General features: G+C 45.2%; 7 protein-coding genes across 7 annotated transcripts; 3 read left to right on the forward strand and 4 right to left on the reverse strand.

The window, feature by feature from the left end:
- Window positions 1-3506: 3506 nt before the first annotated feature.
- LAJ45_07939 (uncharacterized protein) lies at window positions 3507-3833 on the forward strand (the record flags this gene model as incomplete). Its single annotated transcript, XM_046117494.1, has 1 exon — window positions 3507-3833. The coding sequence occupies one exon, from the start codon at window positions 3507-3509 to the stop codon at window positions 3831-3833; it is 327 nt and encodes a 108-aa protein (XP_045969143.1).
- Window positions 3834-4825: 992 nt separating this feature from the next.
- LAJ45_07940 (uncharacterized protein) lies at window positions 4826-6474 on the reverse strand (the record flags this gene model as incomplete). The annotated part of the gene is made up of 4 exons (XM_046117495.1): window positions 4826-5396; window positions 5456-5691; window positions 5760-6133; window positions 6216-6474. 4 exons carry the CDS (start codon window positions 6472-6474, stop codon window positions 4826-4828), a joined length of 1440 nt encoding a protein of 479 aa, XP_045969144.1.
- Window positions 6475-6964: 490 nt separating this feature from the next.
- Window positions 6965-10481, forward strand: LAJ45_07941 (uncharacterized protein; the record flags this gene model as incomplete). The annotated part of the gene is made up of 8 exons (XM_046117496.1): window positions 6965-8182; window positions 8786-8791; window positions 8865-8983; window positions 9076-9165; window positions 9334-9632; window positions 9722-9815; window positions 9913-10318; window positions 10371-10481. 8 exons carry the CDS (start codon window positions 6965-6967, stop codon window positions 10479-10481), a joined length of 2343 nt encoding a protein of 780 aa, XP_045969145.1.
- A 1265-nt stretch (window positions 10482-11746) lies between these two features.
- On the forward strand, window positions 11747-12530 carry LAJ45_07942 (uncharacterized protein; the record flags this gene model as incomplete). The annotated part of the gene is made up of 5 exons (XM_046117497.1): window positions 11747-11805; window positions 11877-11896; window positions 11953-11954; window positions 12015-12232; window positions 12293-12530. 5 exons carry the CDS (start codon window positions 11747-11749, stop codon window positions 12528-12530), a joined length of 537 nt encoding a protein of 178 aa, XP_045969146.1.
- A 1095-nt stretch (window positions 12531-13625) lies between these two features.
- Window positions 13626-14848, reverse strand: LAJ45_07943 (uncharacterized protein; the record flags this gene model as incomplete). The annotated part of the gene is made up of 5 exons (XM_046117498.1): window positions 13626-13698; window positions 13763-13827; window positions 13903-14396; window positions 14495-14607; window positions 14679-14848. The coding sequence occupies 5 exons, from the start codon at window positions 14846-14848 to the stop codon at window positions 13626-13628; spliced, it is 915 nt and encodes a 304-aa protein (XP_045969147.1).
- Window positions 14849-16727: 1879 nt separating this feature from the next.
- On the reverse strand, window positions 16728-18080 carry LAJ45_07944 (uncharacterized protein; the record flags this gene model as incomplete). Its single annotated transcript, XM_046117499.1, has 2 exons — window positions 16728-17703; window positions 17787-17809. 2 exons carry the CDS (start codon window positions 17807-17809, stop codon window positions 16728-16730), a joined length of 999 nt encoding a protein of 332 aa, XP_045969148.1.
- Window positions 18081-21583: 3503 nt separating this feature from the next.
- On the reverse strand, window positions 21584-22076 carry LAJ45_07945 (uncharacterized protein; the record flags this gene model as incomplete). The annotated part of the gene is made up of 3 exons (XM_046117500.1): window positions 21584-21793; window positions 21857-21914; window positions 21997-22076. The coding sequence occupies 3 exons, from the start codon at window positions 22074-22076 to the stop codon at window positions 21584-21586; spliced, it is 348 nt and encodes a 115-aa protein (XP_045969149.1).
- Window positions 22077-23663: the final 1587 nt, after the last annotated feature.

Below are 23663 nucleotides of genomic sequence, written 5' to 3' on the forward strand. Positions count from 1 at the left end.
GGATGAGATTGCGCGAGATGGAAGGGGAGCTGAGTGGATGCGGCAGCGAGTGGTCCAAGAAGAGGCAAGGGAGAGACAAAGACTGGCTCTCCAAGCATATTACGAGGCATGGTGGCGCCAGAAGAAAGCCAGTTATCCCCCTCTTCCGGACTCTTCCTGCCGTCATCGTGGACGAAGTAACGTTGACTTTGGTTGGGACTGGGGCCCAGATGGGGAATGGGGCCGTTGGTCAATGGGACTATCAGGATTTTCTAGGAGCGATCCTGAATGTGGTCTCCTTTCCGAGCGAAGCTGGGCGCTATAACCCTTTGAGCGAATGTGGGCGCTATAACCCTTTGAGCGAATGTGGGCGCTGTAACCCTCTGACGGATACAGTGGAGACCATAGTAAAGTGTTAGCCTCTCCCATGCCAGCCTGAGCTGAAAAAAAAAACAAGCTAACTGCTCGGTTATTTCAGCCTTGAAAGTGGTCCTAGGTGTTCAGGTAGGTTTTTTTTTCTTTCTCGTGGGGTTCTTTAAGCGAGGAGCTTAAAGTTATACTGTAACGGGGGTGCCTTGAAAGGGCGCGACCGTGACTTCGATCAGGTAGATAGGCAGAAAGGAATTCGACAAGCTATCCTTTCGGCTCGTTCGATGGAAAGATAGAGTTTCATTTGTTTGATCGTTATTTGTAGTCTAGAAACTTAATAACTTTAAGGGGGCTCCTCGCTGGTAAAGACTCGCTGATCCCCCCGAAACCAAGCTGGGGCAACCGAGTTCCTTTATGGAAGTTCGGCGCCCCTTCCTTCATTCCCTCTTTCCTTTTTTCACTGGCCGTCCGCCTTTCAAATAATCTGGGGGCACTACCTATTTTCTATCAGGGGGGAGGAGAAGAGTTGCTACCACACCGCGGACGAATTATCGTCCGAGTCAAATCTCGCAATCCTTGCCAAGAAAGGGTCGGGATCCTAGGAACTAGAGGAAACAGCCGACCAGACAGCAATTGCTTATTCACAGTATTTAGAATAGATTTGGGTGTTTTTAAAGCAAAGGTTTGCTTTGGTAGTTTGGGTCGCACTCTTACTCCCCCCCCAAAGATGCACCGGGCTGAAAGAGGAGGGTTCCTGTAACAGGGCCACAGTAGGGCTGTTACAAAAATACCTGTTCTACCAGTCAAGCCATACGGCCCTAGGTTAACCGCAGCTGGTTCTTCATCGATGGGTGAAGAGAAGGGCAGATGAGCCCCTACCTCTATTGGTATAGAGGGTAGAGATCCTGGCGAGCAAGAAGTCTTACAAGTCAAGCTAGACGACTGGACCAAAACTAGAGCAGCAGGACGAGCAGACCAAATAAGGAAGGGTAACCCCAAACATAAGTTACCCTACCTTGGCATTCAACCTTTGAGGCGCAATAACTTTGCAGCCGATGCCCGGAAAATATGCTTTACCACGTCAGAAAGGATCCTGGCGATGCTCCGGTCCATTTGGGGTGGTTGAATGAACGCATTGCGGAGTTGAGGAAACACTGCAAAATAAACACGTTTTAGACCCCCAAAAATAACCCCCGGAGCGTCGAACCGCCGGAACCCTCCTGTTTCAGCCCGGTGCATCTTTGGGGGGGAGTAAGAGTGCGACCCAAACTACCAAAGCAAACCTTTGCTTTAAAAACACCCAAATCTATTCTAAATACACTGAATAAGCAATTGCTGTCTGGTCGGCTGTTTCCTCTAGTTCCTAGGATCCCGACCCTTTCTTGGCAAGGATTGCGAGATTTGACTCGGACGAAAATTCGTCCGTGGTGTGGTAGCAACTCTTCTCCTCCCCCCTGATAGAAAATAGGTGGTGCCCCCAGATTATTTGAAAGGCGGACGGCCAGTGAAAAAAGGAAAGAGGTAATGAAGGAAGGGGCGCCGAACTTCCATAAAGGAACTCGGTTGCCCCAGCTTGGTTTCGGGGGGATCAGCGAGTCTTTACCAGCGAGGAGCCCCCTTAAAGTTATTAAGTTTCTAGACTACAAATAACGATCAAACAAATGAAACTCTATCTTTCCATCGAACGAGCCGAAAGGATAGCTTGTCGAATTCCTTTCTGCCTATCTACCTGATCGAAGTCACGGTCGCGCCCTTTCAAGGCACCCCCGTTACAGTTCCGGCGGTTCGATGCTCCGGGGGTTATTTTTGGGGGTCTAAAACGTGTTTATTTTGCAGTGTTTCCTCAACTCCGCAATGCGTTCATTCAACCACCCCAAATGGACCGGAGCATCGCCAGGATCCTTTCTGACGTGGTAAAGCATATTTTCCGGGCATCGGCTGCAAAGTTATTGCGCCTCAAAGGTTGAATGCCAAGGTAGGGTAACTTATGTTTGGGGTTACCCTTCCTTATTTGGTCTGCTCGTCCTGCTGCTCTAGTTTTGGTCCAGTCGTCTAGCTTGACTTGTAAGACTTCTTGCTCGCCAGGATCTCTACCCTCTATACCAATAGAGGTAGGGGCTCATCTGCCCTTCTCTTCACCCATCGATGAAGAACCAGCTGCGGTTAACCTAGGGCCGTATGGCTTGACTGGTAGAACAGGTATTTTTGTAACAGCCCTACTGTGGCCCTGTTACACCACCCACAGAACATACTCACACACCCAACTCCTCAAAGGTCTCCCCAACTCCCCCAAGAAATGGAACTCGACTGCCATAAAAGGCGTCGCCCACCTACCCATCGAACTCCTCGCATCTCTCCCCCTCCCCCTGATAGAAGGAGGCATCGCCCCAGCACGAATGAACCTCCACGCAAAAACACAACTCCTCACCAACTGGCAATACTTCTACCCACACCCTGAGTACTACCTGTTACAGGAACTACGGAACACTGTTCTAAGGGCTTAGAACAGTGAGGAATACGAGTGACGGGTTGTGATTCGAGGACAGTCGGGTAACGGAAGAACAAGCATAGAAAGATATCGGGTAGTGTGGGGGCACGCGGTGTTACAACACTAGTCCCATACTATTATGGCGGCACGCTTACTATTGGGTGTCTCACCCGGAATAGAATAGTAAGCGGGGTGTACGGCTGTAGGCTGTTCTACTTAGGGAAGTAGGTCTAGGATAATAGTATGGTACAGCCCGATGACTGGCAATTGCAAGGTTCATGATTACGCGTCGGAATTAGAATGGAGGACGGAACTATGCGGGGGCGCTTTTCTATCTGGGTTATCTTCGGGAGCATTATCTTATTCTATTATCGTTGTATCAGTTAGTATTAGAAAGCGGGCCTTGGCATAGGTTCCAACATGTATAAATAGGGCTTGATTCTGCGAAGACTTGAGGGTATATAAACCATCAAGTCAAGGGAATCCGGTTTACAATATCATCAGTTTAAACGCTACAGAATTATCGCTTAGCACTGGCCATTTCCCCAAACACTACCCCCACCCACTCTCCACCACCCCACTACCCTTCAACGACCTTCACAAATTCATCGCAACCCGCATCCACCAGTTCAGGTCAGGAAAGAGCTACCTTCGAGCCCAAAAAACCTGGATGACCGCTCACCTCCCCTCAAAATGCGAACGCTGCAACGCAGCAGAAGAAACACCAGAACATGTCATCCTCCACTGCCCGGCGCTCGCCCCAAACAGACACGGCCCGCTCCAGACTATCACATCACAAAACGATATCTGGAATGACCAGAACCTCACCATAGCTCTAGGTGCCTTCATAGCAGTCAAGAAAGTTGGCTACCCCAGAAGCGCCCCCCCCCTCACCACTGGCCACAGGCTCAACGACCATGTCGACCCTCACATCGATCCCACCACATCCTCCTCATACCCGCTAGTGGGGCCTATCCCCACAATCTACGCCTCATAAGAAAGACCCACATTAGGCACATGGGCTCGGCCCACAAAACCTTTTCTTTGTCCCGCGCTGCTTCGCTTGTCTTCCTTTGTATATTTTTTCAATTTGTTTGCAATATCTTTCCTTAGGGGGACGTGTTTAAGAAAGGTTGGGGTTAGGTTTCCTTACGCCATAGTTTATACTGCATGCGACCATTCTGTACCTAGAAACTAGAAATGAAATGACTACACACACACATAGTACCAAAAATAAACGTGTACGCACTTCATTATATATTACTCGATGTCTTACTTTCAATGAAACACGCCGCATATTTTTGTTTGTTTGTTTAATTCATTAATCACATAATGACGCAGTATCCGTCGTATCGCTTGAAGTATCCCGTGAAGACGACGAAAGTATCTGTTTTCTTTTAATTACATATACATACATAAAGTATATACTAGGTAGTCCTGTCATGAACGAATCAGATGTGGTGATGGTAGAGCAATATCTAGGTCTAGATAAAAATAATTAATGGCTAACATGATAAAGATAATTATAAGTACCTTCTCACTATGTTCACCCCTAAGACAGCCACTGCGTGTTTTCAAATACAGTAAGAGATTCTTTTGCCATCTATGATCATTGCCTCCAGGACCTGGCTTTATCAGGTTTTATCGAATATAATAATTATAATCAGGTGCACACTTTCAAAATGGTACTTTCACAAGTGAGGGATATTAAGAAAGCTTGTTCTTGCGTAATATTTTACTTCATAGAACGTATTTAGGATCCTTATATACGTCAAACCCATGATCAGGAGTCACTAACGAAAAGGATTAAGATTTTCCTAAACCGGTCCTTAATCTATTTCCAACTTCATCCGCGCCAGTCCCGTTCTATATTTTTCCGTGACTTTAACATGTATGGATCACTGATTGATTGATTGATAGATTGATAGATTGATTGATTGATCTTGATTGATATCTTTTAGGCATACATTTTAAGTGGGTCTACTTAATCTAAAGTTTCCCTACTCGGTGAGACTCAGATCTTTCATACCCATCGATCCCTTTCTCAAAGTCGAACCCTAATTCCTCCAACTTGCGCACAACTACACCTTGCTTTTTCCTCTCCAGATAGGCGTTTTTAATTCGATGGGTTCTAGCTCTAACCCATCTTTCCCTTTCTCCCCACTTTGGCGCCTTAAATCCAATCTCGGTATTTCCTTCGCCTTTGGCTTGTTGACACATGTATCCTAAAAGATCGAGGTAGTCCGCATCTCTGGGAAAGTCCATGTAATGAAAATGTTTTCCATCTCCCTTTTCGGCAATCTCCCGCAGCTCCCAGTGTTTCATTTCAGCCATAGAAGGTAGGATAATCCGACTGGCCCAAACTCTTGCAACTAATGCTGCTGCTGCCTGAGCTAGTTGAAAGGGGATCACCTTTACTGGGAGCCCGATAATACTAAGTGTTGGGTCTGGGATGTAAAAAATATGCTGGTATAGATTATGAACACGGGATCCATTCACTATTAGTGGGTCCTTTGTTTCGTTTAGTGATGAGAGGAAAGGAAGTGAATGAAGATATCCCCTTGCAAGTTGAGTATAGATTAGTATCATATGTTATGAAGCGAAAGATCACCATCTTACGTGCAATATAATATATGGTCCACATTTTTTTCTATTCTCCCGTCGCAGAATTCTACAGATCTCTCGGGAATTGAGAAAGACTGGATCTCTGGTAACTTGCAAATCGCATCTTGAGTGTCACCCGCAAAGAGACCTGACTCCCCCCGGCATGATTGAAGGATGGGAGACTGGCTAAATCGACTTATCTGAGCAGCTATGTCGAGACCGCTTGCAGAGTTTCCTACTATAACTACTTTCTATTTCATTCAGTAAATCTTTGAAGTCATACTGAACTATAGTAGTAACTAGTCAAAGGGTACACTACCTTCCCAATATAAGAGTTGGCCTTCCTAAAATTCTTCGAATGCGAAATTGAACCTGGATATGCCTTTGTCCATTCATCTAGGCCGGGCACAGATGGTATATAAGGAATGTTATAATGTCCTACAGTTATGATTATAGCGTCATAATAACGCTTTCCTTGTAATTGACCAGTCTGTGGATCGTTTACCAAAACTTCCCATTTCGTTCCTTTCTTTCGACAATCTACCACTTTAGCGTTGAAAGTGATAAGGTGCTGGACGTCCTTGCCATATTCTTCGATGTATTCCTTCACAGCGGTATGAGGAGGAAATAGAGGCAAGTTGGCGGGAAATGGGTGCGTATCAAAATTCATCAACTGCTTGGGAATATTGGTTTCTGCAGATAGAGGTATTGTGGCCAGACATATGCTCAGCCTACATCGCCTCTCTAGTCGAGAGATGGAATTGAGAGCGCATACCCAAGTCGTCGTACATTGCCGAGATAAACACAGGCTTTCCCGCGCTGATTACCGCCTCCTCGACAATACTAGGATCAGTAGAAGGAACTGATACATTGGCAGTCTCTCTGGTGTAGTTCCAAACTCCTCCCGTCTCCATCCGTTGCTCGAGTATCTCAATAGATTGGAAGCATTTTTCCGCAATAAGAGCTTTTGCTGAAGAGAGTCCTGACGCCCCTGCACCAATAATTCCTATATGTTGAAGCTGCTGATAGCTCATCGCTGGCTTGATAATATCGACTTTTTACACCGCGCGATGTGGGTATTCTACAGTTCCAGTGTTAATGTACGGAGTGAGACATTAACCGATATGTGAGACGCTGCGCGTCAAACCTGGTGGGGTAATTACAGGTATCAATGGTGCCGATCTAAATGTAGTACAAAAGTACATGTACCTACTTCGATCTTCGAACAATACCACGGCCGACTAATGAAGCAGGCAATTGCATTTTTGTATATATATACCCCACTGTTGTTCTCCACTGAGAGAGTACATATAGCAATACTAGAATCATCTATATGTAAGTAATTACATATGTACTGTACTCTACCTAGATTCTAGGATAGCACTATCGAAGGGTTAGGGTTGTGATGGTTTGAAAGTTCACTTTCCACTACCTATCTAGGATATATATATGTACACCTAGAGTAGATAATCGGAATTAAGACCCGAGTTGCAATTAACCCAGCAACATTAGCAAGAAAAAAGTATGAGGGGCTCCTCATTGATCTGCAGTTCTTGTTCACGAGCAGTTGGAACTCGGTCACTCAATCGTTCAATCCGCCAATGGTCCTTACTTTCACCGCACACCCGAGTTCAACATCTTGTCCAAACCGCACCACGTTCTTTTCGCTCTCCGTCAACCTTACCTGAAAATGGTACACGGTCAAGCCAGATACTTACTGGAGAGAGTCTTCGTTCCCTTGCGTCCTTGGAGGAGAGAATCCAGAAAGCACTTCACAGTACGAAATCTTCACCGACCGAGTCGGACGTCCTTTTGGCACTGCAGGCATGCAAAAGTTATGCCGGCTTTCGACTACAAGGTTCGGCGCAAAGCTCTGCGGCTAGTACCCCTACATCCGTTTTACTGTCACTTGACGAGTGTCAACCGGCGGAGCCGGTGAACCATTCTCCATCCTCGCGGGGAGCATCTGAGCAGCAGACTCTTGGATCAACGGTAAACGCAACAGGGTCGGGTGCTATCATTTCCTCCAAACCAAGCTCTCTAAAAAGTCTTCAATCGCTCACGGGTCTGGCCTACAAGATTATATCTCACCCGGATGTCTTTATCACCCCTTCAATCCTTGCATCCTACGTCTCGCTCCAGGCTCTAATCCGCGATCCGTCACCGATACCGGCTGTGTTTTCTCTTTACGCCAACAAATCATACACACCTCCAGGCTCATCCAAACCCCGGCAGCCCAATCCCAACCAGATCAAATACGCAATCCCAAGTCATATCGCATCTGCCGCACTTGACGTAGCTATTGAGTCGAGAGATATGTCGATCTGTCTTGATATCATTGACACCTCGTATGGCGCTCCGGCTTTCATGAAAGCTAAATTGGTCCGGAGAGCTGCCCCAGCAGCTGTAGCAGGCTGCCTAGCTCCTTTTGCTATATACGCCCTCGCAGATACCATGGCTGGGTACCAGGATGAAGTTGATCACTCGCTCGCTTTAAAATATGCGTTCTCTGGCTTATTGGCATACGTTGGTTTTACCGGAAGCATTGGGATGGTTGCTTTGATGACTTCGAACGATCAGATGGTGAGAGTTACATGGATAGTTGGAACACCTTTGAGATACAGGTGGTTAAGAGAGGAGGAGAGAGAGGCGCTAGATAAGGTTGCCCAGGCATGGGGCTTTTCAGAGCCTAATAAATGGGGATTCGAAGAGGGCGACGAGTGGGAGCTTCTTCGAGCAGTGGTTAATCGAAAGGGAATGTACTTAGATAACCCAGCACTAATGGAAGGTATGGAATAGATGTGGCTTGTATGTATGCTCAGTATCTGGAGATATGTATTTCTGGATTCTCGATCATGGTCGCATACTTAAATATCAGCTCAATCAATGTTGGATGGAAATTAGGGACTTCGTGGAAGAAATTATGAGTTTGTTCCACAGATTTACGTGGGTATATACATGCACGGTACTGGCCACATGCCGGATAGGTTTCGCAATATACGTGTTTATAACAGGGCCTTGTCTACATTCATACATTTATTTAGTTCAATATAAGTACATAAAACAAGCACTTAGTATAGAAAAGAAGCACTAGAAGGTGAATTATATTAACAATCACGTGAGGCGTGGCATAATACTTTCACGCAAGTTTAACCAATCACGAGTCATTTTGACCAGGCTTTTATTTTAATTCTGGCGATATGAGTACCTACTACATGCATGTAATTCTGGGGCAAGGTACCCCCCAAATTCGTTCAAAGATGATAGGATTTTTAGAGCCTGTTCTGAAATTCTTCTGTGGTTAGTTCGGGGGGTATTTAGCCAAACATGGGTTTATTACTCTAGTACAAAGTATGTACATGTACCTACTCTACATGTAGGTACCTGACTTACTGTCTCCGCGCCACGGACAGTGGCGCTCTAGGTACATGTTGCATACCGAAAGCCACACTCCTATGGCCCCTTTCCTTGGTGTACCACTGTTCGTGACCGCCAACAGCTCTCTTCCCTTACTCGAACGATAGATATCCCATTTATACCGAAGTTCGCTTTTTTTTTTTTTCCTTCTCCTCTTTGTTTCTTACCTGCTACTTGCTCAACTTCCGCTCTAACTATTCCGATCGGCCACACTCCAGAAGCGGCTTCTTCAATCCCGTCTCGATAAGCTTCAAGGCTAAGGAAGCTGCTACTGTTTACCAGATGTCGCAATTTTTCGGTTCTTTAGGGTATGCTATTCTTTCTCTCTCTTGATTGTTTCCTCAATCTCCTTCCTCTCTTTTTCCCACACCAGCATCATACTTTCTCTACATCTGTTCGTGTTTCACTCTTATCCAACTTCAAACCTCTTGAAGAGTTATTTCTGACATGTTGGCCTCCGTCACCGATTTTTTTAGTCGCGGTTTCCGCCCCCGTAAGCCTAAGCCTGGCCCTCTTAATCAAGAACCTGCTGGTGCTGGTGCTGCTGCAGGCGCTGGAGCCGGTGGTGGAGCCGGTGGTGGAGCCGGTGGTGGGAGCTTTGGTAACGCCTCCCCGGCGGGACTTATGCCAGGCTCCCCATCAGCCCAAAGAGTAACACAGAAACCGTTGTACTTGTGCAAGCCATTTGTTACCAGTCAGCTTGTTAAAGGAAGCTTCTCAACTATTGTTGTGTTGCCGAGATATGTTGACCAGGGGGAATGGTTGGCGTTGAATAGTAGGTTCCTTTTGATTCTGATTTTAACAGACGAGCATCACTAGTACTAAAGGAACGTTATGGTCAACGCTAATCTGGATCTCTAATAGTTTTTGAGTTTTTTGATATGTTGAACAAATTCTTCGGAGTCGTTCAGGAATTTTGCACTGTTCAAGCTTGCCCGTCTATGTCTGCAGGCATTGGGTATGTAATCGACATCTGCTCAAACCCCACCCATTACACTCTCGAAATACTAGCTTGTGCAATGAAACCATGCTAACATAAAATTACTTGAGTACAGACTGGATTATTCATGGCTTGATTCCAATAAAAAGCCTCTTCGGCTCCCTGCTCCGACTTACATCGAGTACGTGCTGCAATGGATCTCAAACCGCATCAATGATGAGACTATATTTCCTTCGAAATCCAACCCTACTACTACGGCCACAATCAACACCCCATCCGCTATCCTTCCTGGGGGGTCTTCTGCTAGCTCGCCTGCCGGTACTCCGGGCGCCAGTGGGCAGGCGTGGATTGGCAAGGAAGGGGGATTCCCCCCAAATTTTTACACCACTTGTAAGGCGATCTATAAGCAAATGTTCAGAGTATTCGCACATATCTACCATACGCATTTTGCCAAAATAGTACATATGAGTCTGGAGGCCCATTTCAATAGCTTTTTCGCTCACTTTATTCACTTCGCAAGGGTATGTGCTTTCATCAAATAAATCCAAGTTAAACTGGCTCTTACATATATAGGCCTTCGATCTGCTAGAACGCCGCGACATTGAACCTCTACGGCCTCTTATTGATACATTCGAAGAGCAGGGTCTCTTCAAGGATAACGACCGATCTAGGGAGCAGCAATGAGCATAATGGGATGTTTTATGACTGATCACTATTACGCCAAAATGAATACCATGGAGTCCCTTTTTTGACCCCCCTTGGCCAACATTACCAAGACGAAATCTATTAGGGTCATGCGATGTCTTTTAGCCTAGCCTTATCTATTCATGTTCTACGTTCACAATGGTCTTTCTTCTCTCCTCTTTCTTTTTCTTTGTGATAAAGGATTGTTTTCTTGTTCCAGGAAATTTACCATCGCGTTGCCCCACACCTTTATTGTAATCTCGGGCTGTGTGATTTGATTTTTCGTTCTTATCAAACAAAACCTTTAAAGCTTCCTAACTTAAATCTTTATCGGGTATTAGATTTGTTTCTTTTATAGATATTCCCTTATTATTATTTTAGCCTATCTAGCATCAGATCGGCGAACAGTTGACCACCTTATAAGTGGACAGTTTCACTGATAATCGAGCGAGTGATGACGAATGATTCGTTTAGTTAAAATTGCCAAGAGGGATGTTTGACTCTACGTTTACGATAAACCTATCCTTTTCCCTCACCAAAGTTATCTCTCGTACCAAATATATCTAGCCCATCAAGAATAAAAAAGTATGTAAATTTCAAGACAGCCATTCTATAAGCGATAACAAGGACTACCGATTACCTGTTCCAGTCCCTCATATCTACATTTTTGAATGAGTTGGGTGAAGAACACGAACCTAATAGCCACCGCGAAACCACCAATGAAATCATAGTTTACCCACATAGATCCAGATCTATACCTCCATATAAGTGATTTCTTGATACATACGTACTAGGAATGGGTTTCCATCTCTAACATCGTTTTTCTTTTTCGTCTGGACCGATGGCCGGAAAGGCGCGCTAACGTCGACTGGCACCATCGAAATACATGTAGTTCAAATGGTCAAATCGTGTTGAATTTGAATACCTGCATGTATTCATACCAGGGTTTTCATACCTCGGCCGGAGTAAGGAGTGATATGACACAGATCACAGGAAGCTCTAAAGTGATGGCTCAAACAACTAGTACTTGCATGGGTACAAAGCCCAAGCTTGATGTTCCCCGAAGACCCGTGACTGCCAAGCCCCGTTGAACCTCAAACCTGCCAGCTTCAACTATAGCTAAGGACCACCGAATTTACCAAATCAAGCCAGCTATCATGATAACCCAGCGAATACAGCACCGCATTCATTTCGGGATATTACGCTTACATGCACAATGCAAGCAATGTTTCTCTTGCGTTCCGGCCCTCGGAAAAGGCAAACCGATGCCTCCCAGACCATCGGTCATTGAGGATGAAATTGTTGAAGTATTTCTGAAGGGAAGGTAATCGGCAATAATGGAACATAGAAACATTCATGATATGGAAGAATTCTGACATAACCACATTGTCCCAGCGGCCCTGGAGGTCAAAAGAGTAAGTGTTTTTCACACTCTATCCATATTTAAATATACTAACGCGAGCACACTTAGTCGTAAGTTATCAGGATACCCAGGCAGTCGAACAAACTAATCCTCCATTCATGGCCTTATAGAACAAAACAGCCTCGGCTGTTCAGCTCAAACATCTACCAACAGGCCTTGTTGTTAAATCCCAGGCCACGAGATCCAGGGAACAAAATCGCAAAATTGCCAGAAATATTCTGGCAATGAAACTTGATGAGCGATTCAATGGAGCCGAAAGTAGGCACGCAAAGCTAGTCGAAAAGGCACAGAAGAAGAAGGCCAGTAAGACGAAAAAGGCCAAGAGAAAGTATTCATGATGACGCCATATTTCCAACCATTCTACAGGTTTACTGATTAATTTGTGTAGGTACGCTAAACTGGACTCGGAGAAAAACACTATAAATTGTGAAACGATGGAGAGGGAGATGAACGATGACCTCGAGAATGATGAAGAGCACCCCCTAGATGCAAATATTGCATCACCACCACAATACGTTTCGGAAGACACACCTGAAGCATTAGATGAGACCGATGAGGCAATAACAGGGTCTGAAAAATCGCCCGAGGCTACCTCTGATTGTCAAAGGATAGGTTCCATAAATTGAGCCTACTCATTTGTTACTATCTGTATATTTATCTTAGCACAGTGAATTCTCAGTTTTCAGGTAACTTCAAAACATTCGAATCAAGAGCGCCGCGATGTGACGATAGTCGCCAAAACTCAGGCTTAGTTAGCCAATCCCTGATTTTATGGCAATCAAACGATTTATCCTTTCGGTTTCACTTACCATAGTGTTGGTTAAATCGTGCAATAGGTAACTAAATTTCAAGGTAAGTATCGTAGTCAACCACATACCACATTATAGCATTGTAGATATCTTTGTATCACTACACATTACATACTATGGAATTAGCCCTACTCTTACAGGTAATAAATATTATTAGCGCAAAACTTATCACTTTTAATGCGTCTCTTCTAGAACGAAACTAATTGTCATACCATCGGATACTCAGAAATTTTCAAATGATTTCCCGTGCTGAAGTCTGGTTCTCTGTTACTTCTTAAAATAAGATAGGCAATGTTCTTTACGTGTCGATATCTCTCCGAACTGCTGAAACGTACCGAGTGATATTCTATGACGCGTAGATTCCATATATTAGGATTCGCCGGGGGATCTAAGATAGCAAATTGATTTTGCAGTAGGAAAAACAGAACTCTCAGAGAAATTGGTCCGGGACAGCAAGGGATCCGGCATGCTGAGTCCCGCCATGGCAAGGTGTAACTAAATACTTGGATTGAAACGAAAGACACGTTGTATTCTTCTCATTGTGTTCTTCTATTTATAACCACACCCATCCCCATGTATTGGTAAGAATACCACACATACAATTATGAACACAAGCGCCACCTGACGGAAAAAAGAAGAAAAAAAAGGAAACGATACTTGGCACACTGTGATGCACTCGCACAGGAAATACCTTACTACCCTATCATTCAACTCGCAATAACAGCCTTGGTCCTACTTATGATTTGCGCGAATTGACTTTACAAACCCCCCCCCAGCCTCTGCCCCGAGGGTCCCAATAATCATATCTTCGTTCATTGCATGATTTCCCTATATTTTCTTTTACAACCCAGTACATCTTCCTGTGACAATCCTGCCCAACAAGAAGATTTATAACCTTTCGCCCGCGAAGAACTAGTAAACCTTCTTCTTTTCGTCGACACTGAATTGTCCAGGTCCCATGTTGACGAGAAGAACAAGACCGCCACTTTAATTTGTCAGCTTCAAGCTTACACAGAGGAACCCTTGAGGGCAAATCAGGAGATACTTACACGATGGACAAGATCTGGAAAAAATCGTATTTGGCGAAGTCCCTGTGCGGGTGGTGGGGGTGAAGCTGCGTTCGCGTTTAGTAAATACTCACTTTACCGACCCAACTCTAGATGAAATCCAAAACAAAGGATATACTCACAGTCCAGAAGTTGTTGATCAAAAGGTTGAAAATGCTCAGGATTACAACCAATAAGACAGCACTGAGCTTTGCCTTGAACCCAACCACAACCATGACGCAAGCAACAAATCCAAGCATACTAACAATCACTCTAGTGATACTCCACTCACCAGAGAATACGAACCCAATAAACAAAAAGATAAGAAGGACTCTTCCAGCAAGCTGAAAATACATCTTGCGATCCTTTTCATCGAGTTGGGGGAGACCTGCAAATGCGAACCGTTTACGGTTCCATGAGTCGGAAAGAACCATGAGGAGACCGCCCATGACGGAAAGATTGCGAAGGAAGAAGTTCAGGTCAAAAATAAGACCGTATCCCAGTGCTTGGGTTACAACAACGGCGAGAAGACCGCCGACGGCATATTCTGAATGACGCCGGGCAATAACTAGGGTAGAGCAAGCCAACATTGCGACTACATTGAGAAAAAGAAATGTGTGCGTGAGGCCCCAAGGTACTATGATAGATGACGTGTTAGATGTAATTCCATAAATAAAATCCTGATAACATGTGTCCTTTTGAGAACCCAGAGACGCAAAAGCAAGGTGCACGAACTGTGTCTATAGTCACGGAGATACTGGAGCTGGTCATTCCATTGTGTAACAATCCTAACTGCATCCTCAAGGAAAGTTACGACAATGAGAAATCGCCCAATTGCCGGTAGATATCTACGGTAATTCCGTTAGTACTCCTCATGCTTACTTGAGCACATCCCCGGCGGTCATTGAGAAAAACTCACGGTTTAACAGGTTCCGCAATGGTATCCAGAAAGTCTTCAATTTTGCTCGTCTGTTCACGAATTGCATCAAGGGGTGAAGGGTCAGATGTAGCTGCCGAGTGTGAGGGTCCCCCAAATGGCCTATTATCCGGACCCAAGTGATAGCCCGCAGTTCCTCGAATTTGTGCCATTGTTTCTGATGTTCTTTGGTGCTACACAAATGGTAGGGGAGTGGTAGTATTAGTGATTCCTGAGAGTAGTGGCTTTTATGAGGTTTATTATTCTCTTATTTCTCCACTAGAAGAGAGAAAATTCAAGAAGAGGCGATGATAAAAAGTTAGGTTCCAGCCGGACAGGTATGTTAGAGCTTAGTGGAAAAACCGAGATCGACACTAAAGCTTGAAAGAACGATTCCCGAGAGCAGCTCGAGCAAGCGAAAATCTGATGGTGATAGTAGTATAGGTTGTGCAGGAAGCGGGGAGGTGGGTGGCTTTATCAAGAGAAGGAAAAGGTAAGAAAGAAGGGAAGGGGGCGGGGTGGTGAGGATGGGAGGAAGTGAGCGAATGTGGGAAGGAGGTCTTTCGTAGACAGAGAGATGACCGCTAGGGCTCAGTGACGGAGAGGCAAGGTGGTCAGAACTGTACGGACGACCAACCCATCCCATCCCTTTGTAGCAGAACCACCGGTCAGTTAAATTCAACACCGCCGCTTTAGATTGGATAGCCTACTGCGTAAATAAACTGATAGATACATGAAATCGCATTCACGGGGATAATATCTCACAGATTTTACTTTATTAGATATTCGTCGCTGGGTACCTATATCATATCATAGGTGCGCACGTTCAAAGTTCTTTTGAGGATTCTTTGACCGATGACGCCTCACGTAACAACAAGGCGCCACAACCCTAATTGTTTCTCAATCGAAAACCCAAGGTGTACCTACATACAGTACCTACTGTAAAGCTCCAAACTTAGCCCAGAATGGAGGGGGGAAGTGCATTTGTGATGCCCGCCGGTCAATTCCCTAACCACGACGCTAGCACTCTCCAGAGCTATTTTAAGAGCTTAGGGTGGTTCAGCCTCCAGGTACTGTAGGGAAAAGGCAGCTAGGAGGCACGGGGGTAGATACATGTAGGTACCTGTAAGTAAGCCTCTCCGGCTTTACCAACAACTTATTATTACACATACGCTACAATGTACCTCTTCTGGCGGATTCACCACATGAGTGCAGCTGGCAATAGGGTTAGGGCCTAGATATTTGATATTTCCTGGGCGATAGGGTTAGGGTCTACATTAGTATTCTCCCAATCACTGTTAGCGATACGATACTCATCTTTTGTTATCTGAGTAAATGAGTTCCTGCAGTTGTCCCTGCAGTTTTTCCTTGAAAAACCCAGCAGCCAATTAACATATCTCGCTAGTATCCCATTTCCTCAAAGATGGGCATCTTTGAACCGCATATGTACCTGTTGTGCCGCAACACATAATGTACATTCTAAAAATGAAAAAATCCGATGTGCGTAGCTACGTCCTCTTTACTTCGTGATGCCATTTACTTCAATCGTAATGTTTCCCTTCAATGTCAGCAGCGCAGTTAGAAAACATTGTTTGATATACTAGGTGACATCGGCGGTAGTTGATGCAGAAATGGCAAGAGTTGAAGATTTCGGCTTAAACTTGCACAACCGGATATGCAAGACTGGACTCTACATAAATATGTAGGTAGTCTCTCCTTGATAAAGCGTTAAATCCGAAAAGAAAGCAAACGACAAAAGACGTTGAACTAGATTTTCAACAGAAGTCATGAACGAAATATTGATAAGAGGAAGCATAACCAGTTACAGGCAAACAATCAACATAAATTGCGGTGTTCTGCTTTTAAATGACAAGAGCAACCCATTCAAAGGTTGACTACCCAGACCCGTTGATGATGAAAAGAAGGAGTAACAAATAACTTCCAGCGTGATTGTAAGAAATGCAAATGGCGGAAATCCCCCAACCCAAATTTTTGACCGAAAAAAAAAAAAGGAAATCCGAACAGCATTAGGAACGTTTAAAAAGGCCACACCTATTCTTCGGGATGAACTGCCCAGTTGTCGGAATCGTCGATTTCTGCCCAATCGGAACTTGAATTCTTGGTATCACTTGTTGTGCTCCCGCTGTCCAAGAGTTGAAATCCATTCCCACTTGTTGAAGTGTCCTTCTTCTGGACAGTTTGCTTCACGATCTTGGCAGGTGCCTTAACTGGGGCCTTGACTGAGGACTTGATTTGGAAGTTCTCTCTCCCGCTCTTAGCATCCGTAGACTCATCCCCAGTTTGCGCATCAGTTGCAGCCTTCTTCTGCTTGCGACTCTTCTTTTGAACTTCGTTCCAACCCCCAATGAGATGCTCTGGGATTTCCTCCCAGTAAGAGTTGTCAAGGTGAGTACTCCTCATCTGTTTCTTCTCATCTTCGCTGTCGATGGGTGAATCGTCGGCCGTACCAGGCTTGTTTAGAGTTGACGTAGAAAATGTATCGAGAAGGCCATCTGTTTTTGGAGCTGCGGGGGCAACAGGTGCGGTTTGACTATTTACGCTCGTCCATGCGGAAGGTGGAGGTGGGGTAGCAGCTTGAGGCTTGTGCTTCTGCTTAGCAGATTCTGCGGCCCTCATAGTCGCACGGTGCAACTCAAATCTGGCTTTTTGTTCCGCCTTCTCTGCCTCCTTCGCGGCCTTTTGTTTCTCCTTCTTTTTGGCATTTTTGCTCGCATGTACACCAGCCTGGTCGGCTGCGCTTGTCGTCTTTTGTTTCTGCGACCTCGGAAGTTGGGTGGATGAATTGATTTTCAATACACCCGGTCCGCCGGTAGAAGGCTCAAGCATGTCACTTGGATCGGAAGAATGTGACTGCTTGGAGGCAGCGGAATATTCGGATTCTGGAAGACGAGTGGCTTCCTCTTCGTCAATATCAGCGTCTGCTCCTGCTGAGGACGTCTGCGAAGCCGTGGCGAAGGGCGAAGCCGGAGCTGCTAAAGCCTTCTTGGGAGCAAGACGGGTAGAAGAGCTAGAGGAGGAGGATTTCTTGCCCCCAACATTGCCACCCTCCTTCAAAGACTGGAGTCTGCGAAGAAGCTCGGCCTGGTCCACCTCTTGGGCAACATCATCATCATCCGTAGACTCTGCGGCCTTAGCAATGTTGCCAGTCGACACAGGCTCCTTAGCGGCTGTGTTACTGAGAGCGGCCTTCTTCTTCTTCTTTTTCTCGCCCGCTACAGCACTCTCTGTGCCGCTGGTACTGAGAAATATGCTGCCTGCCCCCTTATCTTCCGTGACTGCCTTGGAGCTAGGTTTAACGGTAGCAGATTTGGGCGAAAAGTAAACCCAATAGATGCCGCCCACTAGGGCCAGAAAAATGCTCCAGGAAAGAACGACCGAACTCATTTGAGCAATCGGACTGATATATCCAGGCCTCCCTTTAGTCTGTAGGACTTGAAGCTTTGCTAAGACGCGCGGAAGCTATTGGGAAAGCTAAGTGAACAATATCGAGGATCGAGGATGTTGCTCGGATATCTAAGCAATAAGATGATAAAATTGATGATTGCTTTCAAAGGATAGATAGTTTGTAAGGTTGACTGAGAGGAGAGGTGTCTAGAGGTGGTGTGGCGACAGAACTAGCAAAATAGCCGGATGAAGGACGGTCAGCGCCGAGTGGACCAATAATGGCCAGAAAGACCAATTGAGGTAAAGCTAGATGGCTGTTTTGAATGCCAACTGGGTGACAATACTAGATAGAGAGAAGGACTAGTAAAGCGAAAGAGATTCCCACACGAGCTAGCAATGAACGATCAGCGGGAAGGAAGCGCTGAATTGATTAATTGTTCAGGAATAAGAGAAGGAAGGAAAGAAGGAGAATGAAGGGGTAGAAAGTGAGAGCTGTCCGCAACTCAAGAGCACCGAATCTCTCTATCCAGCTTGTGGCCCGTAGTGTGCACTTGTATTTTCCTGGTCTGGCTTGTCAAATAATGTCGTACTAGGGCCATAAGGGGAATAGGCCACCTGTTTCTCCTCTTCATTGGATTGCCAAGAATGAATTTGACACCTTTACTTTTCAAAGACTGGAAGCTCGCAACGAAGAGACCACCTCGCGGAACCCTAGGTCTGAGGCTGGAGGTACGAGCCTTGGTACTTTCTGCCAGTTTCCTGGTATTGGGTACTTTTTCTTCCCAACCATCCTATGCCGTCACATTATAGAAGATGGCCACCCCTGCTAGACATCCCAAATCGCTGTTAACGTTGCGTGCCTTACCTGGCTGTGGTGTGAATTGGCCACTCTCACGTCTTTGTAGACGGAGTGTTACCAATATCTAGGAGCACAAAACTATTCGTCGCGAGGTGCAATCTCAAGACTTGAAAATCGACGTAGCGAGATCATCCCCGGCCTCAAAACCTTTCAAATTTAACTTACACCGAGGGATACTCCTTTTAAAACGTACGTGAGGGCGAGGATTCAATCCATCTGGCTTTCTGGACACTTCATGGAGCGATTGTCCTATTTCACCTTAACTGTTCAACGGCATTTATTACCCACCTGGTGGTTCACCAAGCTCCTTCAGGACTTGTTTCAAATGACGCAAAACAAACGACGCATGACACATGACAAGTTCAAAAGCGAAAGTTTAGTAAAAACTGAAAACGTACACGTTCTGTATTACCTCCCAGCCTACAAGATCAAATGTTTCAGCGAAAGGGATAACAGTCAAGGGATAAACTCAAACATCATTATCATGACCTGGGTGCAAAACAGATGTGAGATGGAACTGATACATTAGACGTTTTTGCTTTTGGTCTGAATAAATGTACCTACATAGGCATATAACTACAAAGAATAACCGAAAGGGGATGGGAAACCTATGTTCCGCGGGAAAGGGATATTGTTATTTGTGACATAAAATGCTGACACAGAAAACTGCCCTGGTAAATCGCTAAAACCAGAAGCCAAATCATATAATATCACTCGTGATTAACCTTTCCCTTTCTAATTCCTCGAGGTTTTTTTGTTTTTGTTTAATTCATTAATTTAATTCCTCGAGGTGGTCAGCATTTTCTACTAGTACTTATCCCCATTCTAAGTTATAATATTAATGTGAGTGAACTGTATAATACAAATCACCGGCTAAATAATCTCCGGGTATGGGTCCACTGGTGTCAATGACAGCTTGGAAATTTACCCGGGCACAGACAATTACAGAGCCTCGCTTTCTCAAGCTCAATACTAGTCATCAGCTTACATATTATATCGATCGACATGAACAGGCAGTAGCATGGTGCGCGGTTTGGGCCTAGCTACGTGTATTGTAAGCTGAGATATGGACTAAGTTTGTGTAAATAGTGTGTCGCGAAACTCGGACTGTGTCGCCCCTAGCCTTAATGTGGGCATTTTTATTGAGTTTACAATAAATACATGTATAGGTTCAGACAGGGCTCGTGAAGGTTTTTGGGTTATACCGAGAAAATATGTTTTTTTTTTTATTTTTCCCATTTTTGAGCGAAGATGAGAATAGGATTAATATGGGTGAGATCGGGATCGATATTTGCAATTACAACCCCCAATCCCGACCTTTCATCTTAGTGATGAAGTTATTCCCGGGTGCTCGTTTCCAGCGAGTAAATAAGTGGCAATCTACGTACATGTACTTAGCAGCGCCGTCTCATAAAACGGTACATAGGTTAGGGTGAATATCAAACTCGTTTTGGGTGGTAAGGAATGATTCAACTACTCGTAGAAAACCCCTGGGAATTTGTAATGAAAACGATTCCCCATAACTCAAATCCTACCTAGAAAATCCCTTACCTTAGAAACAGGACACTCCCGAGGGAATCAAATGATTTGAGGGTATATAAAGATAGAGTCAGATCCAGAGCTTGGCAATATTACAATAACTTTCTATGGCTATAAGAGTGTTCTTATAGTAAGGTCTATCTTTATAATTTTTGTATATTGGCAGGCATCGATGATGTTTAGTGGACATATCGAATGTTAGTCTTATAGACCTACATATATATGTCAGATTCCAAATAGAACGGACTTTCATAATGCAGATACAGATACGTCGTCCGCCGTCGACCCACCAGATTCAAAGAAATAATATATATGTTGTTTCTGTGCCACATACACGGTGCACCTATCTATCCATAAGATTACATGTAACTCGGCTCACCACTGACGCTCTTATCGTTGAAGGCTCTCGCAGCGCTTAATTGTGGCTAGTAAAATAGCAAGTATCTCACTTCCAAAGGATTCTTCCTACGGCACAGATGCATACTATCAAGTTTCGCTCACTGCACTAAAATCGCCGTTCATATCCAATTACAGACGGTGAACAGGATTTGAATCCGTGGCAAGAATCGGCAGGCATGGTCATTCGCAAAAGTGATGACTGTGCCTTTGATAGTGACATGTTCGAGACCAAGAAGATGCAAGGAGAAATAGTCACTAGGGAGAAGGCAAAGAAAAAAGTCCTCCTTTGACCACGAGGCAGTAAGCCAAAGGAGAAAGAAGAGAAGAAAACTGAGGGACTAGACAGATCTTAAACAGCGCCGTGTGATCATGCTACGGCATGCATAGCTACACATGTCCGATCTTTCGATTTCCGTATACTCTCATGGATCCCTGCTGTGTATCTCTCATGGAGTTATGGCAGGCATTACCGAGAATTTGTAATATTTTCCGGGCTTTTACAGGTATCTACCTAGATCCTGGATTCACCGATAATCATTTTTCTTTTTTTTCCCCTCTTTGCCACTGAGTAACTGATGGATCATGGAGGCTAAAAAAGCCTATCGGTTTTTCTTGGATTTATATCCCGGGACGGTTCATATGCCATACGGCGCACATGGCATTGCATCTGTTGAACCACGTCACTACTGTATATTTCCGAACGGCCTTATCCAGAATTTCTCCATCTGCTTTGAGTGATGGCAGAGTATAGCGTGGAAAGTGCTTTGGCCATACTCAATGGCTGTCGAATCAAAAGATTCAACATGGCGCTGAAAAGAGGCACATCCATCGCCGGAACAGACGATCTAGGTCTCGAAGAAGACAAAGGCGTCACCGTGAGATTGGTTGGTGAGAGCAATGAATGGATGAAAGGGACCTAAGCATCAATGAGCCAAGATATATGCGGAGCGGTGGATGCAATGAAGTGGGGAAACTGAACCAGAACTGCGCCTGTCCAAAAAACAAATGCACTGCGCGGTAAGTACGAATGCAGCTGCCTAACTTCGAGCCCCGGCCGGTGAGTATGACCGATCAAATAGGGTAATTACGACATGCGAGTAGGGGCAGTGCGGGAACAACATGCAGTGCTGCAAGACATGAACAATTGAGGTTGATAGGTACTGTCTGGCAAACTGGAGAAACCCGTTGACCAGAATCATGTATGATCACTCGTGGGCGTTTTCACGAAGTGGAGATTTAAGGTCTGTTTCTGATAAGGAGTATCGTTAAGCAAAATACAAGGGGCCGGGAGGGGGGTGGAGTACGTACAACATGCCAATATATTTGATCTCCAGAGCACGAGAATAAACATTCTTGAGGGTTAACTATGAATACCGCCATAACTCGAAAAATTGGCCAGCTTCCAGAGATCAAAATTACTTGTATGGGAAACTTCTGATGCAGATCGATGCCATTCAACCAATCACTCGAGTGATAATCCCTGGCCGGAGATAGCCAGTATATCGAGATCGATGAATAATTGCGGTAAATATATTTGTGTTTGTTTAATATCGGCCGCACGCAGGCGGTAAAGGTTCGGGCCTAATCCAACTCTACCCTCTCGGATATGTACCGATTCCTCCCAGAAGGGGCTTTATTTGCAACTCCAACCTTTCTAATAATAGGTTTGGAGGGGTCACCACCCGGATAGGGATCTAATTGGGGGCAATTAAGAGGAATAGGCGCTTAGCAGGCGAGATTAGTGGTATATTTTTGCCGCAGACTAGAGAAAGAGGGAACGGAAAAGGCGGAAAGGGAGGTAGGGTGTAGCGAATGAGGGGGCAACTTTAGCACCAGCCGAGCACCAAGCTTTGTGGAGATGAGACGAGTCGAATCACATTGCGAGTTTTGAGAGAGTGACGAGTGATGAGCGTGCAGCAGCAGGGGTGTGCGTCTTGGACTCTCAGGGATTGGCTGCAGAATCTCGTCTACAAGACACACAAGCCATGCAGGTACGGTTGAGCCAGACCGATCAAGCGAGCGAGTAGCTTGATGTGGGTATGGATTATTATGGATCATGGGTGGTAGAGAGGAGAGAGATACGCACTGTCCAGTGTGCAACCCGTCCTCGTGGGTAAAACGAATTGTTGGTTTGCCCCCCCAAATCCTGCTCCCTCTATTCCTAGGATACTGATCTAAGACTTCTTTTAGGTACTCTACTACGGACCTTACACCCCCCCCTCTCAACACACTCACCCACCCACCGACCTACCCCCTCTCAAAGCTGGGTTCTTGAGGGTTAACTGCATGCTCTAGTACACACAGTCTTAACCTTGCCTGTCTTAAGCATGCCTGTTCGAGAAATCCATGTTACTCCCATGTCCTGTAATGAGGGCTACCCAATACCCATCTACTGTGGCTACCAAATGTCTGAGACTCTACAACAACCGTCTAGTTTGGTTATGCGCCGCATGCTCGCTCGAGAGTACATATATATCTCCCTGAATGTCTCCCACTTTTGGGTGATCAGTTTCACCATCCCATTGAATCTGTCAATTCAGTAGGATACACTAGAAGATCTTCTTGCCGCCGAACTCAATTCTTCTCTCCCTCCGACTTGCACCCGTATCTGCAGCAGTGCCGAATTCGATCTCCTGCTTCTACTTCTACTTCTCTTCTTCTTCCTATCACTCTTCCTTTTTATCTACCCTAACCTCAGTCAATACTTCTTCTCTTATCTGGTGTTGACCTGTCTCAGTTCATGTTCAGTTTAGCTACTTGGACTGCAAATCTCTGCCCTTTTTGTA

The sequence above is a fragment of the Morchella importuna genome (assembly GCF_003444635.1).
Source record: "Morchella importuna strain M04M26 chromosome Unknown Morimp01GS027, whole genome shotgun sequence".
Taxonomy (NCBI): domain Eukaryota; kingdom Fungi; phylum Ascomycota; class Pezizomycetes; order Pezizales; family Morchellaceae; genus Morchella; species Morchella importuna.